The 15,034-nt window shown below is 39.0% G+C and overlaps 1 protein-coding gene across 1 annotated transcript in view; it reads left to right on the top strand.

The window, feature by feature from the left end:
• Nucleotides 1-14,482, top strand: part of TOM1 (target of myb1 membrane trafficking protein) — a 35,408-nt gene extending 20,926 nt beyond the window's left edge. The window contains exons 11-15 of the mRNA XM_053469218.1: nucleotides 5,167-5,287; nucleotides 8,019-8,094; nucleotides 8,937-8,996; nucleotides 11,128-11,167; nucleotides 12,137-14,482. Of these exons, the coding sequence (XP_053325193.1) occupies nucleotides 5,167-5,287; nucleotides 8,019-8,094; nucleotides 8,937-8,996; nucleotides 11,128-11,167; nucleotides 12,137-12,282 (443 nt within the window). The 3' untranslated portion in view covers nucleotides 12,283-14,482. The remainder of the gene's footprint in view (nucleotides 1-5,166; nucleotides 5,288-8,018; nucleotides 8,095-8,936; nucleotides 8,997-11,127; nucleotides 11,168-12,136) is intronic.
• The last annotated feature ends 552 nt before the right edge of the window (nucleotides 14,483-15,034 follow it).

Raw genomic sequence — 15,034 nt, 5'->3', positions numbered from 1 at the left:
AAAAAGTTCGCCCTGAGCCCACTTTGTGTACTACATATAATATATGCAGCTGAGCATCTTAGGGTCATGGAAACCCAACAGCTAGTTTCATGTAGCTTAGATGTTGGTGTCCAGTTAGCATGTATTTTGCTGCAAATCTTTACACGCTCTCGTTATTTATTAGCGGTAGAAAATATGATAGTTGTCTAATTTTCCTTCTCATCTGGCTGCCTTGATTAAACACAGCAAATTATTAGCAAATTACAGCATTCGGCTAACGTATGCAGGGTTTGCTGCCTTTACTCTCGTTGATTTCACAGTGAGTTTAGGTCCTGTTGCTGTCTGCTTTGGTGATAGTAAAGCATTCCCTGAAAAATTATGTAGTATCCAAATTTGACACATTTTTTTTTACAGTACCTGAAGTAATGCTCCTAATGCACACCTTTATATTGGGCCGCAATGTAACCATTTCCTTGCTAATAAGCAATACATCATTCATTCCCAAGATTATATCAGTGGTTAACTAATGAATCTTTGCCCAATAACATGTGATATATTAAAATGTTTCGATCTATTAGAAACATCAAAGATGCTGCCACCTGTCCGAGTGTGGTTCTGCAACCTAACACTGTTGATCTTGCATTGGAGAATGACATTCTTAACAAGTGTCAGATCTGTCAATTTTTATATTTACTATTATTTATTTGTACAAAAATCCAGTTGTAGCATCCATCCTTCATTCTTGCAGTGCAGTGTCTACAATCACTCCGGCAGCATAATGGTATCTATATGAAAGGAATTATCTTCCTTTATACATTTTTTCCAAAATCCAATGAAATAGTAAAGTAAGAGATGTGCCATTTTTTAATTGTACTTTTAAACACACATGCTTCTTTTACAGAGACGAGAAGGCTGTTGATCTGCAACTGATTGGCAGCTTCTGTAACAGTAAAGTAAAGGTGAAATCTGATCATTGCCTTCAGCAGTGATAAGTCCATGGACAAGGCAACCTAATATGGCTGCTTGCTTCCATGGTAAAACAAAATAGATTAACACTCAGCTGGGAAAAAAAGCAAGAAATACCAGTACTTAATATGAGATGATAAACTTGTTTATAGAGCAAAGCAAAATGTATCCATGTCCAATCAATTTCATTCACATTTTTAGGCTCACCACTACCACTTTACCACAGTCCGTATGTAGATGGCTTCTGGCTGGGGTAAACAGCTGCTGACCAAGTAGAGAAAGTCTTTGAAATGTATAGGGTTCCTCAAAGCAGCCACCACCTAAAATCTGAGCATTCTGTTTTCCCCAGCCAGCAGGGATCTACATAAGGACTGTAGCAGAGCGGGAAAAAACACAAAGTTCTTATTGTTCTGAGAAAACAACAATGTATAATTTGTGTGGGTACACTTAACAAGAGAGAATAACATTAACGCTAAACACAAGCAAAAATGTTAAAACAGCCTTGTCACGAAGGGTACAAATAGAAAAAAACAGCCCAGTCCTTAAGGAGTTAATAAAATATTGAATATTCTCTGCCCACCACCTTGGCAAATCATAGTGTTTCTATTTGAAATATTAATGCTTTTCCTTTTGGACAGGATTCTGGATTTCACTACTTAATCCCGATTTTTATTTAGCTTTGGCGATTGATTTCTTCTGGTTCAAAGCTAGAACTGGTTGTATCACCATAGCAACCACTGGTATAGTTAGCAGCAGCATTTTATTGGTTGTTATAGTGATAGCAATGCAGTATCGCTTATACGCAAACCCCTACGTGTCTCCCGTTACCTGATATATTTATTTTGCTGTCTGTTCGTGGTTCAGTCATAAGGTTTCCTGAGTACTTCACGTGGCCGAAATGTTTAGTGAGGTAAGTGAGTAAGCAATGTGCTCTGACACCACACTGTGGTATCAGTACACATACATAAAGGGACGCTCCTTTAATGCATACGATAGCTGAGAGGTCCCTTTAAGTGTCGTTGGTGCCCCCTTGCAGAATCCCCCAACATGCCTTTTGCTTCTTTGCCCGCCTCACGGCTGTTTTCCATGCCGGAGATGCGTTCAGCCGAAAACATCTCCTTGCATGTGATGATATACTTACTGCCAGTCCGCTCTGCAGCAAGGGTCTATCGAGACCCCCTGTGCACATGCAATGAAAGCTTTTTTGTATTTTTGAGCAATACTATCACAATAGGTTTCCAGGCATCAGTGAAGCAATGGTGTTTTCTTCACGTCTGACGTCCTTTTAGCTGAAGAAGCGGTTACTTCATTTCTTGACTGCTGCTTACCTCCCAGCAACAGCGTTGCCGTGCGCAGGCATTGACATTCATGATTAAATGTTCCCATTGCATTCTTCCTTACTGTAAATGTCATCTATCTAAAAGGGACGAAGGCAGGACAAGAAGCTCTGCAAAACGTTCCTACAGAAACATACTGCAGAGCAAGGAGAAGCAGGGAGAAAAAAACAGTCTCATGGGAAAAAAATCTCCACATTTAATAATTTTTATGTTGTAAGTGTTTTATTGTTAGGATTATGTGCAGCAAATTATTTTGCAATGAGTTGTTTTGGCACAAAAAGATCAACCTTCCTTATGATTCTGTTGAGGGGCACAGATTGCTTTTCATCTACAGAATTCATTTACATAATTACTAGTTCCCAGACAACCACTTAACCTTTACTTCTTTTCAGCATCCAGATATGGCTTTCTAGTGCGTTAATATCCACGTGGAAATCCGTTGGGATTAGAGCATCAAGGACATAAGGCTTTCCGAGTTGCGTATTTTCTTTGCCAAGGGAGAAGTCTAGTGTGTGTTCCAAAATATTTTGACGGGAAAGACTGGATGTCAAGTTGCCTGCTGTTACTGAGGAATGTGGAGACTAATAGGCTCTTTAGATTCCATGAGACTGCGTACTGTATTAATAATTTAGTTTGGTTGCTAGTACGTAGGTGGGTTTTGAACAAGTGAGTCATGCCATCGATTTTAAAGCCTTCGATCTATATTTCAAAATGTTAGCCTTGTTTTTAAAGAAAGAAGCTGAAGATTTTTTTAATGAAAACATTTCTAGATTATTTTACCGGTGAATGGACTTTCTTTCTTTGATAACTATATATATGTGTAGATGAGTGTTTAATAATACTTCTACAGACACCAGACAAGGGACTTGTTTTCCCCTCAGAAATCTCATGGTGCTGCCACAACTACAAGGGATTCTGGGTAGGCACATGCAAATAAGGTCAACAATTATCACCATTTGCCTTTATAGCCCCTTTATACATGGATCCCTTGAAAGTAATTGCCTGCTCTATAGGACAGCCTTTAAATATATGGCTGGACAGTTAGGTGCAACTGGCCTGGCTTCAATGTAAGCCGTGGGTCTAGCTCTGCTGCAGCTTTACTTGGCCATACTGCGGCTGCGGGGAATTTGCCCGTCCCATGAGATGTAGCACCCAGCAAATCATTGTTTATGGACCCGAGTCCATCAAGGTGTCTGTATGTGGGACCCTGACTGTCACTTAACTGGATGGAGTAGGCCCTACAAAAGAAACTGGAAAATGGTAAAAGGTACACTGCGGTATCTGTCAGTTTTGCTAGTAATCTGATGTCAACTAATTTTTGTCTTACAAGGTGTCTGATATTCAATTTTTTTTTTCATGATTACTGCAGTCCCAGAAAAGACCGTGTGCTAGTTTCATATTAATGTATTCCAAATACATATTCCGATTCATCAGCCTTTCTTGTTCTCATGTCACGATGGTTTTTGTGCTCTTATGGAAATTGTGACTCTTTGCGTTTATCTCCCTCACTCAGCTGGCTTCTCAGTGCTGCTTTGACAGACCACTGAGGCTTCTGCTACATCAATCCCTTATACGTGATCAGATCTCAGGTTGTGACATTTATTGGGTCAAAGTGTCTATTCAGAAAGGGCAGAGTTACCTCCAATAGCTTTGAGATTAAGCTTTCTTTCTGATCTTTTATGGGTCATAAAACGTTTGAAATGTGTTCGCCACTGACATCAATTGGGACCGAGCACACTGTATCTGGAGGTTATACAATATAGAAACTGAATGGTTGATTAAAAAAACAATTCGCCCTGTCTAAGTCTGCCATATTTTCCCTCTGTAAAAACAATAAACATTTTTGGTCCCTGGGATAACCTAATATCCAGGATAGCCTTATGCCTATCCAATGCTGCCCTAGGCCTGACCCAAGGCAGTTCCCTCCATGGTCGGATTTGGCATCAATGAAGTCTATGAAGGCTGCGCAGAACTGGCACAGCTTAAGTAGGCCAGTTGGGGATATCATAGATCTCCCTTGTAACCGACTCATTATGCTGCGGGACACCGAGGTTTTATCGCCGAAGGGGGAGACCTGTCCCGATTTTGTACCAGGGGGACTGTTGCCCCCTTAGACCTTCTTGGGCCCAGTGGACCTAGGCCAAGATATGTCACTGGTACAATGTATTTAAATGTTTCCATCACAACCCCATTCTCTCTCTATCTCTCTCTATTGTGAAATGCAAACAGAAGCTTAATTCGTAGATTAGTGAATACACCCCAAAGCCTACAATGTTTCCTGCCAGCTACCGATGCCAGTTTTGCAGACAGCAAAGGGGGCATATTGCTGCAGCTATTAAATTTCATACATTTATGAAGTGTAAGTTTGTTTTTCTGAATGTATATAAGTGCGGTATGGATTCTTTGTTGGTGGAGCTGTATGAGGCACTGGCATATCCCATTAAGCAGCACTGTGGGATGTGCGAGTGGAGGGTTGGATACAAAAATGCTTTTTAACGCATTCCAATATTCTTGTTTAAACACTTTATTTTAGGGTGATGACATTTGTTGTGACCATACAATACTGTACATTAGTCACAATTCTGTAAATCAATATATGTGAGCGCCATTCATGCCTTTTGCATTAACGGCACCATGTTACTTTAGTCAATAAATCCAACTTTTTGATGGTGATATTCTTAGTTACAATTTAGTGTATATTTCACATGTCTTTTTTTCTTTAATATTAAGGTGTCCTTTAGCTGTATAAGGTGTTTTTCCCATTACCATTTTTCTCCTTTTTATTTGTGTTTTTATCTTTTCTATTCTCTATTCTTTAGATGTATGATCTCTCTATTTGCGCTTTTTGCAAGTTGGGGAATTTATATTTCTTTTTCTTCTCCAGATATGGCCTCAGGCTCTGTAAGTGGAACACTACAAACACTGGAAAGCTCCAAAAAAACAAATGATGATTTTGACATGTTTGCCCTCACACGAGGAAGCTCGCTTGCTGAGCAGCGTAAGAGGTTAGTAGAAAGTCTTTATGCTTTTGGCACCACATGGAGTACGCAACTAACTATGTAAAGCATGTATGTGCGCACAATGCTACCATGTGATATAACAAAACATTAACGTAATCATCTATAATAAAATTTCCAACAATAAGCACTAACTATGTTCCATAATGCAACAGGATACAGAGAGGCAATTCTGGTCTTCAGCTCAGACTAGCGTCCTTTCTTGGTATCACACATTGTAGTAACACTAAAATTTAGTAAGGCTGACTTTCTTAGACGTTACGAGACCCAGAAGGCCCTGGTTAGGTGTGTAAATAGGACGTATATCACCTTGGAGAATGTGGGGTCTATGACGGAACTACCGTAATATCCCTGTCCTGTGTACCGAACTGTAATAGAGAGGGGTTCTGGCAAGTGACAGATCCACCTTAAGAATCTTTCCTTGTCAAAACATGGGAATTAACTAATTTATCTTGTGTTTCGGATGCTACCCTGAAACCATCTTTGTTAGAAAGCAAGCTACTGAGGACCAGGTTGTTTATTAGAAAAATGACAGGGTTGCTTCCCTGAACTGTTGCACCGTGGTTGATGAAGATCGTTATTAGGTTCTTCGATTTAATTGACGAGAAGCAGCAGTGCTACATTAGCTGGTTTCACATGTAGCAGAGCAGGCATTAGGGTATAAGTGGTTTGTTTTGGCATACTCTACTTACCTGTGTTTTTAAGAAGGCAAAATAACCTTGCTTTGGTTGTACTTTTCTGGGGGGGGGTGATATAGATCTTTCTCCCCTCTTCTAATTCCTACATACATTTTGAATACACATTTACTAAGCCACCAATATGCTTTACATCACTTGTGGCTATTGATTTTTTTTGCCCATTATGGTGGAAATACTCCTGTTAATGAGAAGATAAGGTAGCTATCATATATGGAAATGCTATTGCACGTTTCAAAACATAATTTATTGCCGCAACGACAATACATCTACTTTGTATTTGCACACGATAGGCGTCTGTGTATATGGAAGGGAAGGCCTGCAACCAATAACAAGTCTCCATTGCAGATTTGTATGCCACTGAACGTATATATAGGCATATCGCTGTATTAGCCCCCCTACTGAATGTCCTATTTATTTTCTCTTTAAACAAATGGTTTAAACATTGTGACTTGATGTTTATTTTAATAGATGAAAGACGCTAAGTGTCCTGTTGCTCCAAGGCAGTAGATTTATTTTGTGAAGTAGACAGATGTTTAGAGGGCACTACGAGAGGCACTCTCATCTCCTGCCAGGTGATAAAGCAGCCAACTCATTATTGGCAGGCAGCAGATAGAGGAGGTCTGAGCTAGAGCCAGGTGGTGTTCAATCTGTCCAGAATCTGCACAGTCTGTAATCTGTAATCCACTACCCAGGTGTATCCCTGTCTACCTCCTCAACTTTGTAAACCATTTGCTTTCCTTTGGTGGAGGGTTATCTATTCTTCAGGGCACAAGTCTATAATTGTCTCTCAGACCTGATAAGAGCCACGAGCTCTAAAACACTCTCCATGAGGTACGAAGCTGTTTTACTAAAACATTGAAATGTTTGAGAGACGTGGTAATAGAGTCATGACACCCAGAAGCCATTAATCACATGCAAGGCTGTGTCATTCTCTACGCCTGAGTCACTCTGCTCCATTTACTGTCATATTGCAAATCAAACGTCTGCTGGAGCTTGAAACTCCAGTCCAGACGGGTGCGGACTGCATGAGGTGTAAGTTGACCCACGGTATAATCTGATCCACATTCGGTTTAAAGGAACTGCCAGCCAAGTTTGGGCGGAGGGATTGTCAAATTACTTTTTTGTGGGTGCTTGTTCTATTTCTGCCTCCTCGCTGGTACACACAGACCTTCTTCTCCCTGTTTCTGGTCCACTCAGTTTTTGCACTGATCTACAGGAGAACAGTGAGCTGCCTGGCTCTATCCCTCAGGAGAAGCACTTTCCTCTCTTGTGCACTCTATTTGTAGCTCTTACTTTTTTCCTGTATTGTAGCACAGCTTCCATATTTTTCTTTCATCGGAGCATGGCTTTCTGCCTTTCCTCCTTTATTTCTTTTTATGTTATCTCATCTTTGCCATGGATACCACTGGGCTTTGTGTTGGGTGTAAGCACTTAAGGGCTTTCGTTCCATTCTTCCTCATCAGCAGCATGGTGGCGGGCCTCTATTTTATTCTGGAAGCTATTGTGTACAGTGGACCCCTCTCTGACGAGCATTATTTTGATCACATTGACCTTCATCCAGACAGAGCCAATCTCACCCAAGCAAACACAGGATTAAAGCCTAGCAACCCCACCACCTCTTGGTTTCCCACTTACCCTGCACGGTACTACCTCTTTGGTACACCCTGGTATGGGTCTCTGGCATACTTTGAAAACACTCCTTCAACTTTTGCCAGAGAGGACTTGTTGTTTTGTGCCAGGCGAAGTCATTGCTTAAGCATGTCTTGTACAGCTTATAATGCTCAGGATGAGTTTACCACCATCTGTTTTGTGTGGAAAGAGCTCTGACATGCATTGTTAGACTGTAATTGTTTATAATACCATAATGTTCTTTTGTATGCCTGTAATATATATCTTATTCCCCATCCTCTGTTTGTTCTTAATTTTTCTCCTGTTGCCATTTATTTCTAACTATATTTCTGTTCCTTTCCTCTCTTTTTTTTCAACCCACACGTTTCCTCTTCCTTTCTTACATGTTATAGTGTAAAATATGAGGAACCTCAGGCTACCGATGGACTTGCAGGCGCTCTGGATACTCGGCAGCAGAACACTGGAGCAGTAAGTAGCTTTTTCAAGCTTTTTTACATGTATTAGTAAAGTATTACGTCAAACAAGCCTTCTCATTTTCCTTCGGCAGCTTTATGCCAGCATAACACAATACATTTAACAGCCAGACAACCCTGTTCACATTCCTGTCTATTGCCCCATCTAATCTCTCTCTATCAGTTGTGTTACATGAGAAAGTTGTATGTATGGTAAAATGTACTCACTCATATCTGAAAATGTAGGCTTTTTGATGCTTGCTTAACGTCTTAGTGACATTAGGCCCAAGAACAGCATTTGGTAATGCTTATTCAGACCAGCAAACTTTTGTTATAACCCATTATCAAATAAGATTTCTGAGCTCTGATACCCACTTTCTGGTTCCACGGTGTCCCATGTTTGGCTGCTGGATTGCCAGCATTTGTGTTATACCTGTAAAGTCAATTTATTTTTTTTAATGCTTGGTCCTGAAATGCACACTTTGTGTAATAAAGCTGTTACCTTGGTGTGTATGTGTGTGTGTAGACAGAACACTCTTAAATAGGGCTTGTGGTTCCAGGTCTGAACACCTGTCACAGATGGCCGTTTGGTCAGTGCTTAGTTTGTTTTGTTACACTTTAAAGCTTGGCAGCCCCTCAGGCTTCCCTCCCTTTTTAAAGTGTGGAATTACCAGCCAAGTGGAGTAGTACATAATTGTAACTTACCCTTTAAAATACCTCCCCTAGATGTGATATGTTGTCCTGTTGTAGCACACTATGGGGCTGTGAAGGAACCTTGCTTGATACTTGTGGTCTAGGGGCCACTATAGTGCAGCTATGCTCAGTCTCATTCCAGTTTATTATATCTATTTCCACTAGATCCCTGCCCCTCAAAGCAACTTCATGGAAGACATTGAGAAGTGGCTTTCTGTTGATACGGTGAGTAATGTTAAAGAGAATTTAGTCAACTGGGCAAACCAAGGAGCCCTTGCTTTATGGAGCATCGTAGAGGTCTGACACTCCTGCTGTAGGGATAAATATGATTTCCCATGTTTTATGGCTGCTTTCACAGTATTACATCAACACTTTTACCACCCGTGTATAATATATATATATAGTCATAATAAAAAAAAAAAAAACATTGGTCTCAGCAACAGTATGTGTTATGATTAGAGTCCTAAAAAGTTTAAAGGTTAGATGGGATATCCAGGCCAGTAAATCCTTATGTTCATTATACCCTGGGGGTTTGTATACTTACCCAGCAATGCTTACAAATGCTGGTTCTCGATCATCTGAGCAATGGCAATTATGGTTTAAAAGCTCTATGAAGTCTCCAGTAGGGTTCAACACTTTAGTATCTAATCATCTCCTCTGCTAAAGACATAAGGGCTTCATTGCCTCAAGTTCCCTTGTGTACAGAATATTTGTAAAACAGCACCTCTTCATGCCATGGTTTTAAGTAAAAATCTTCTGTAATCCTTTAACAAGTAGCTGATAAAATTAAATTAAGACGAGTTCTATGTATATCTAGAAACATTTTTATTCGCTCAAATAAAAGAACACTGATATGTCTTGCCTCAATGAGAGCTCTTATGCAGTGTTATTTTATCTGAGCAAATGGAACTATTGTATTGTAAGTATTTCTGAAATAAAAGATTTGCGCTTGCATTTATGTGTCGGTTGTTAAGAAGCAGATATATCTCAGCATGCAGTTCATCTTACTGTCCTTTGGAGCTTATTTAACTGCCTTTTTAAATCTTTGTAATATGGTTTATAACCAGTGTAGAAGGAGTCTTTAGTCGAAGTTGACGCTTTTGTTGGACGAATATAGAAAAAGATGAAAAGCCACAGGCTTTATTGACCTCGGTGGTCATCTAAGGAAGTATAATGCAGTACTAAGTGGATACACCAGCATGTGTTAATACCGTAAGCTGGACACAATACTCATTAAGTTGATTTGTTTGGCGAATGTTAAGTTATGTGAGCTGATGTCATATAACAGACCTTATTAACTCTTAAAGTGTATATGGTGAGCAGTTTATTGTTTCACAATCTGTGGCATACAGTTTAATTTGTATAGGCTTAAACTCAATAGCATTGTCCTGCATCCAAACGGCAAGCTTGTGCTAGAGTAACAAAATCTATAGTTATTCAATATTAATAAAAGTCAACAAAGCTCTTACATGAATAACTTTGTCTCCAGACCCTCTAGCAATTCAGCTGTCTCCCACTAGCTGAGTTAGGTGATAAAAATGCAAAAGACTTGGAAGTCAGACAAGTTCAGTTATTCCCTGGAGATAAAAACTAAAGTCCACGGCATAAAATTTTTCCATAACATGGCGATCCTGCTCTTCTTCGTTCTAACAATGTTTTGTTTTGGTGGTTTTAATGATTCGGAACTATAAAATACACTGTAGGAGGCTCAAGTGTACCGCTCTTCGAATACGCTTATTTCAGAAGAACTCATTGTACTTTTCAATAACCCAATTATTGTTCTTGTTATGACCAGATTATTATAAGAACATTATTTGATTTTAGAGACTAAAATCTCTTCATAAGAATGTGCTTGTGTTGAGTCCAAAGGGTTATTATGAAGGTCAAGTCCATTTTCCCCCCCGAATGTCTTTTAGGAAATAAAAGTTTTGGAATTAGTCATCTTTATCATAACAATATCTGTTTTATATGACTGGCTTCTTGTTAATATTGAGTATTTGCTGCAAGTTGAAATTGAACAGATATATTATGAAATACTATTTATATAAAAAGATGACAAAGCTGAAATATCTGGACACATGTTTTAATCTGATGATAAACTTGAATTCCATGGGACAGTTCGGACTCAACATTCAATTTTACAAACTGTCAACATTTGTGCTGGTTTTATATACAGAATTCTGATCTTAATATGGGGAAATAAATTCCATAATATTATCAATGCAGACAATTGTGCTCCTTTGTAATGTAAAGTCCAATATTACTTTCCCAATTTCAAGATGACCATCTACACTCTCTTTTGTCAGGCATAGCAGGCTAGTGAATTAACCAAGCCTCCATATTATTTCATTCACAGGGCGATGAAGTAGAAGGGGAGGATGGTGTAACCAGCGAAGGTACGCTTTTACAGTTTTTGCTTTCATCTAGATGGAAAACCTTTAGGAGATCTTTACCTTTCCATCGGCAGTAAAAGTGAATTTAATCAGGCTTAATATTTTTCTAAATGAAGTGGAATGTTGCATTTCAAAACATTAGAAAAAGCCTCACTCCCATAGTTATTCCTACTATAAATTTCTATTGAATTATTTAATGATACAATGCTATGTGGAGGAGTCATTACTTAACAAAAAATATATACTTGTAAAAAGCACAAGATGGAAAACCAGTATAAATTATATATATAAAAAAAAAAGCACTTACAGTGTAGGATACATTAAGAGAAATGTGAATATATTCTGGCTTAATTGGCTGATGTGGGAGGGCATATTAGGAAAAGTAGCTCAAAATAGTTTTATGTATTTGAAGGGTTTTAAACACTTATATTTACAAGCCCTTAACCTATTTAAATGTAGGCAGTTAACGGCACTGACGCTCAAATGGTTCATGCACTTAAGCTTAGGAATTGGTAGCTGTTCAAGGTTCCGGCATGGGAATTTCCAAGCTACTGCTAACACCCACAGCTAGACAATGACTGCATTGTTAACATGTGACATCAAATGTCACACGGTGAGTTACGCTGCATGGGGCAGTGATGCAGAGTGCTTTAATAACAAACACACAGGACTAGATTTATATCCCGGGAGCAGCCGAGCATGCCCTAAAAAATAAAGCAGGCAGGAGCCAGAAAGGACGTCTGTAAAAATGGGTCCATAATGAACAGAAATCTTTACATCAGGGTGCCAGTGGGCCGAGATATCGTTATGCACCATCCTTATTCTCTCCCAACCCAACTCCCAAAAATAGAACACCTCTCCCCAAATAATGCCTGTTGAATCAAGACTAAAATCAGCCTGTTTTGAGGTTTTGCAATTAAAATGAAAGTGCTAGATGGAATACATTTTGCTAATTGTTTGTTCGCATTGCAGAATTTGATAAATTTCTTGAAGAGCGAGCGAAAGCTGCAGATCGAATTCCAACGCTGCCATCCCCACCCACTGAAATGCCCAGGGCAGCCCCCAGTACAGTTCGGGACAAGAAAGATCAAGCGGAAGATGCTCTGTTTACCTTGTAAGGCCTTCACGAATAGGTGAAGTATCCGGAACACAGGGGTTGAACCTCTCCAATTCAGGACACACACACAACTCCTTGAGTTTGTAAGCAGGGGATTGTTTTCCTACATCAAGACCAGCTTTCTTTGTGGTACGAGTCTTCACAAACCTGGAGAGCACTTTTTACTCTAGGTCCCGGGACAGGGGATATTATCTCAATATTGATTGGATTGTTTTTCCTTCCCTGTTCGCTACCTACTCATGACAATTCCTTCCATACAAATGTGGAGAAGAATTTTGTCCCACCTCGCGTACCATCAATGCTCATCTTCTTAGACGGATTCTGATTTCCAGCGTGAGCTTACAGCCTCTTACTGTCAGAATGTATTACCTGTAACACAGATCTTTTGCCATTAGTGAATTTTTTTTCAGAAATCTATATTAGCGGTTTATCTTCAACAAAAGTATTTGTGTGCTTTTGGCATCTGAAAATATTTCTTTGTAGTCAGTAGGAGGAGTTTATCATGTGTTAACGCCTAGCCCCAAATCCCCGCATTTGTACGAGTCTAGCTATTACCTAAGGTGCCTTTTTTAATATTGTTCTATAATCATAACCAGGTATGGAAATTCTATATCACAGAACAAGGGTTAATAATATACCTTATTTTGGTACAGCATTATTGCACACTATTTCTTAACCAGTGCTGCTTTTGGGTTTGACGTTTCTTGAACTTGGGGTGTTTTTTTTTTTGTTAATGCTTGACCTGTAAAACTATACAGCGTTCTTGCTCTAGGTTTTCCTCTCCTTTCCAAGTTTTAACATTTTAATCCTCGTATTCTGATGAGGATCATGCGTCAGGAAGAAGGTTACATGCCTCTGAAAAGTGTACACTTTATTGTTCAGAAAATAAAAAAAAATATTATAGCCGCCTAGAATTCTGCTTAAATGTCCAGTATTGCAGCCAGTTATTCCCTTTTTCATATTTCATTAATTAATGCTAAAATTAACTTAGTTTCAGATTACACTACACCAAGGGACCGATTTACCGAAAATTCAGGGTGGATTAGGGGGGAGCCACTGAATAATGAAGTTATTCTATAAGTATTTTCATATATATTCTTTTACCCTACAAAAATGAATAGTGCTTAGACCACGTAGCTCTGCCTACTCTGAGGTAAGGTTTTGCATCACTGAGGCAGGAAAATACTAAAATCAATACGCGAAGGGTCTCGTAAGACCCCTGCAGCATCCCTGAGCCAATGCTAGAGCTGACGAGTGAAAAAATATATCACACGGGAGGAGATGGTTTTGGCCGAGCACGTGGCTGGCAAATGGCTAGAGGGTTGGGAAAAGGGCAACTGTATATGAGGGGGGATTCTGGAAAGAATTCACGGGGGCTTTCAGCTATCATATATTCGTTAAAGTGCATATGATGGGTGTTATGGCCCCTTGATCTAAGATAAATAATTAACATTTTATCTGCTCTAAAAGGCTTCTAATCGCGAATATGGATTCTGGTGTCTGTTTCTTGATTCTAAAACTATATGTAGATCTTTTAAATGGATGCAAGATCTCAGTTATGTTATAATTGCTTACTCTAATTTGGGTTATTTAGCCTGGTTGCAGTAGCTCAGAAGTTGATATACACTTAAGTCAACACAACGGTCAAAATGTGCTACAACAGAATTGCAAAATTCTATGTCCATGATCTGCGCAAGCTGCAGAAAAATAAAAAATACTACAAATAATGAAGCAGAGTTGCATATGTCAAGATTGTATATGTATCTATCTTTGTAAATCTTCCTTCCCAATGCAGTTTAGCGTCATGTTTCTATTGTGTTTACTCTTGGGCAAAGCACATGCCTACGCCACTAACTTAAATGGGAGCTGAAAGAAATAGCGAGCCATGACATTTTGTGTACCAGCTTTGTGCAGTAAACTGTGGGCAGAGATATGTAACCTTAATGAAAAAATAAGAACATTTTAATAGTTTTAAACAGAATGGTCCTCTAAAAAGTTTGTTTGCATTTTAATATAAGCCTTAACATTGGTTACACTGAAATACTCTATCCCAACTCAGTCCCCTGTCTATTTTCTGTGCATTGACATGGGTCCTTATTTGCAACCATTGTTAAGCATTTTTGCAGCGTTGTCTTGTTTGTAGCAGCTGCACGGTGCATTTCATGCAAAAATAAACTGATAAGTACAACTGCGTGGAATAACTGCATATGTTCATTTTTATTTTCCCTTTGGGAATACTTGCAGCAATTTTTCTCATGCTATCCTGTGTGTGGATTTATATGAAACATACGAGTAACGTTATGGCCAGAAAGATTTATATTTAAAAGTCTATTAATGTAGCTTTAAATAAAGAAAAGATAAATATTCCATCTCAGCACCCCATAACATACGTGTTTACTATACTACAGTTCATTTGATTGAAGAGGTATTACTAAGCTCATGCTCTGTCTAGGGTTTCAGCCTATAGTAAAGATTCAACAAAACCTTAACAGCTCCTATTACATACATCACATACCTGTCCACTCTAAACACACTCACTAAACTCTCCAATAAATATGCTGATGACTTTGGGGTGCATTTACTTTTTTTTTTTTTTATCCCATTATTTAGATTTTGTTGATGGTGTATATACAGTATACACCCCTCACATTTTTGAAAATATTTTATTATATCTTTTAATGATGTAAAGGTGGCGGACTGGCCAAACATGTCTCCAGACCTAAACCCTATTGAGCATCTGTGGGGCATCCTCA

Source organism: Spea bombifrons, chromosome 6 (genome assembly GCF_027358695.1).
Source record: "Spea bombifrons isolate aSpeBom1 chromosome 6, aSpeBom1.2.pri, whole genome shotgun sequence".
NCBI classification, from domain to species: Eukaryota; Metazoa; Chordata; class Amphibia; order Anura; family Pelobatidae; genus Spea; species Spea bombifrons.
The sequence above is the reverse complement of the archived record's forward strand: the minus strand, read 5'-3'. Positions and strand labels throughout refer to the sequence as shown.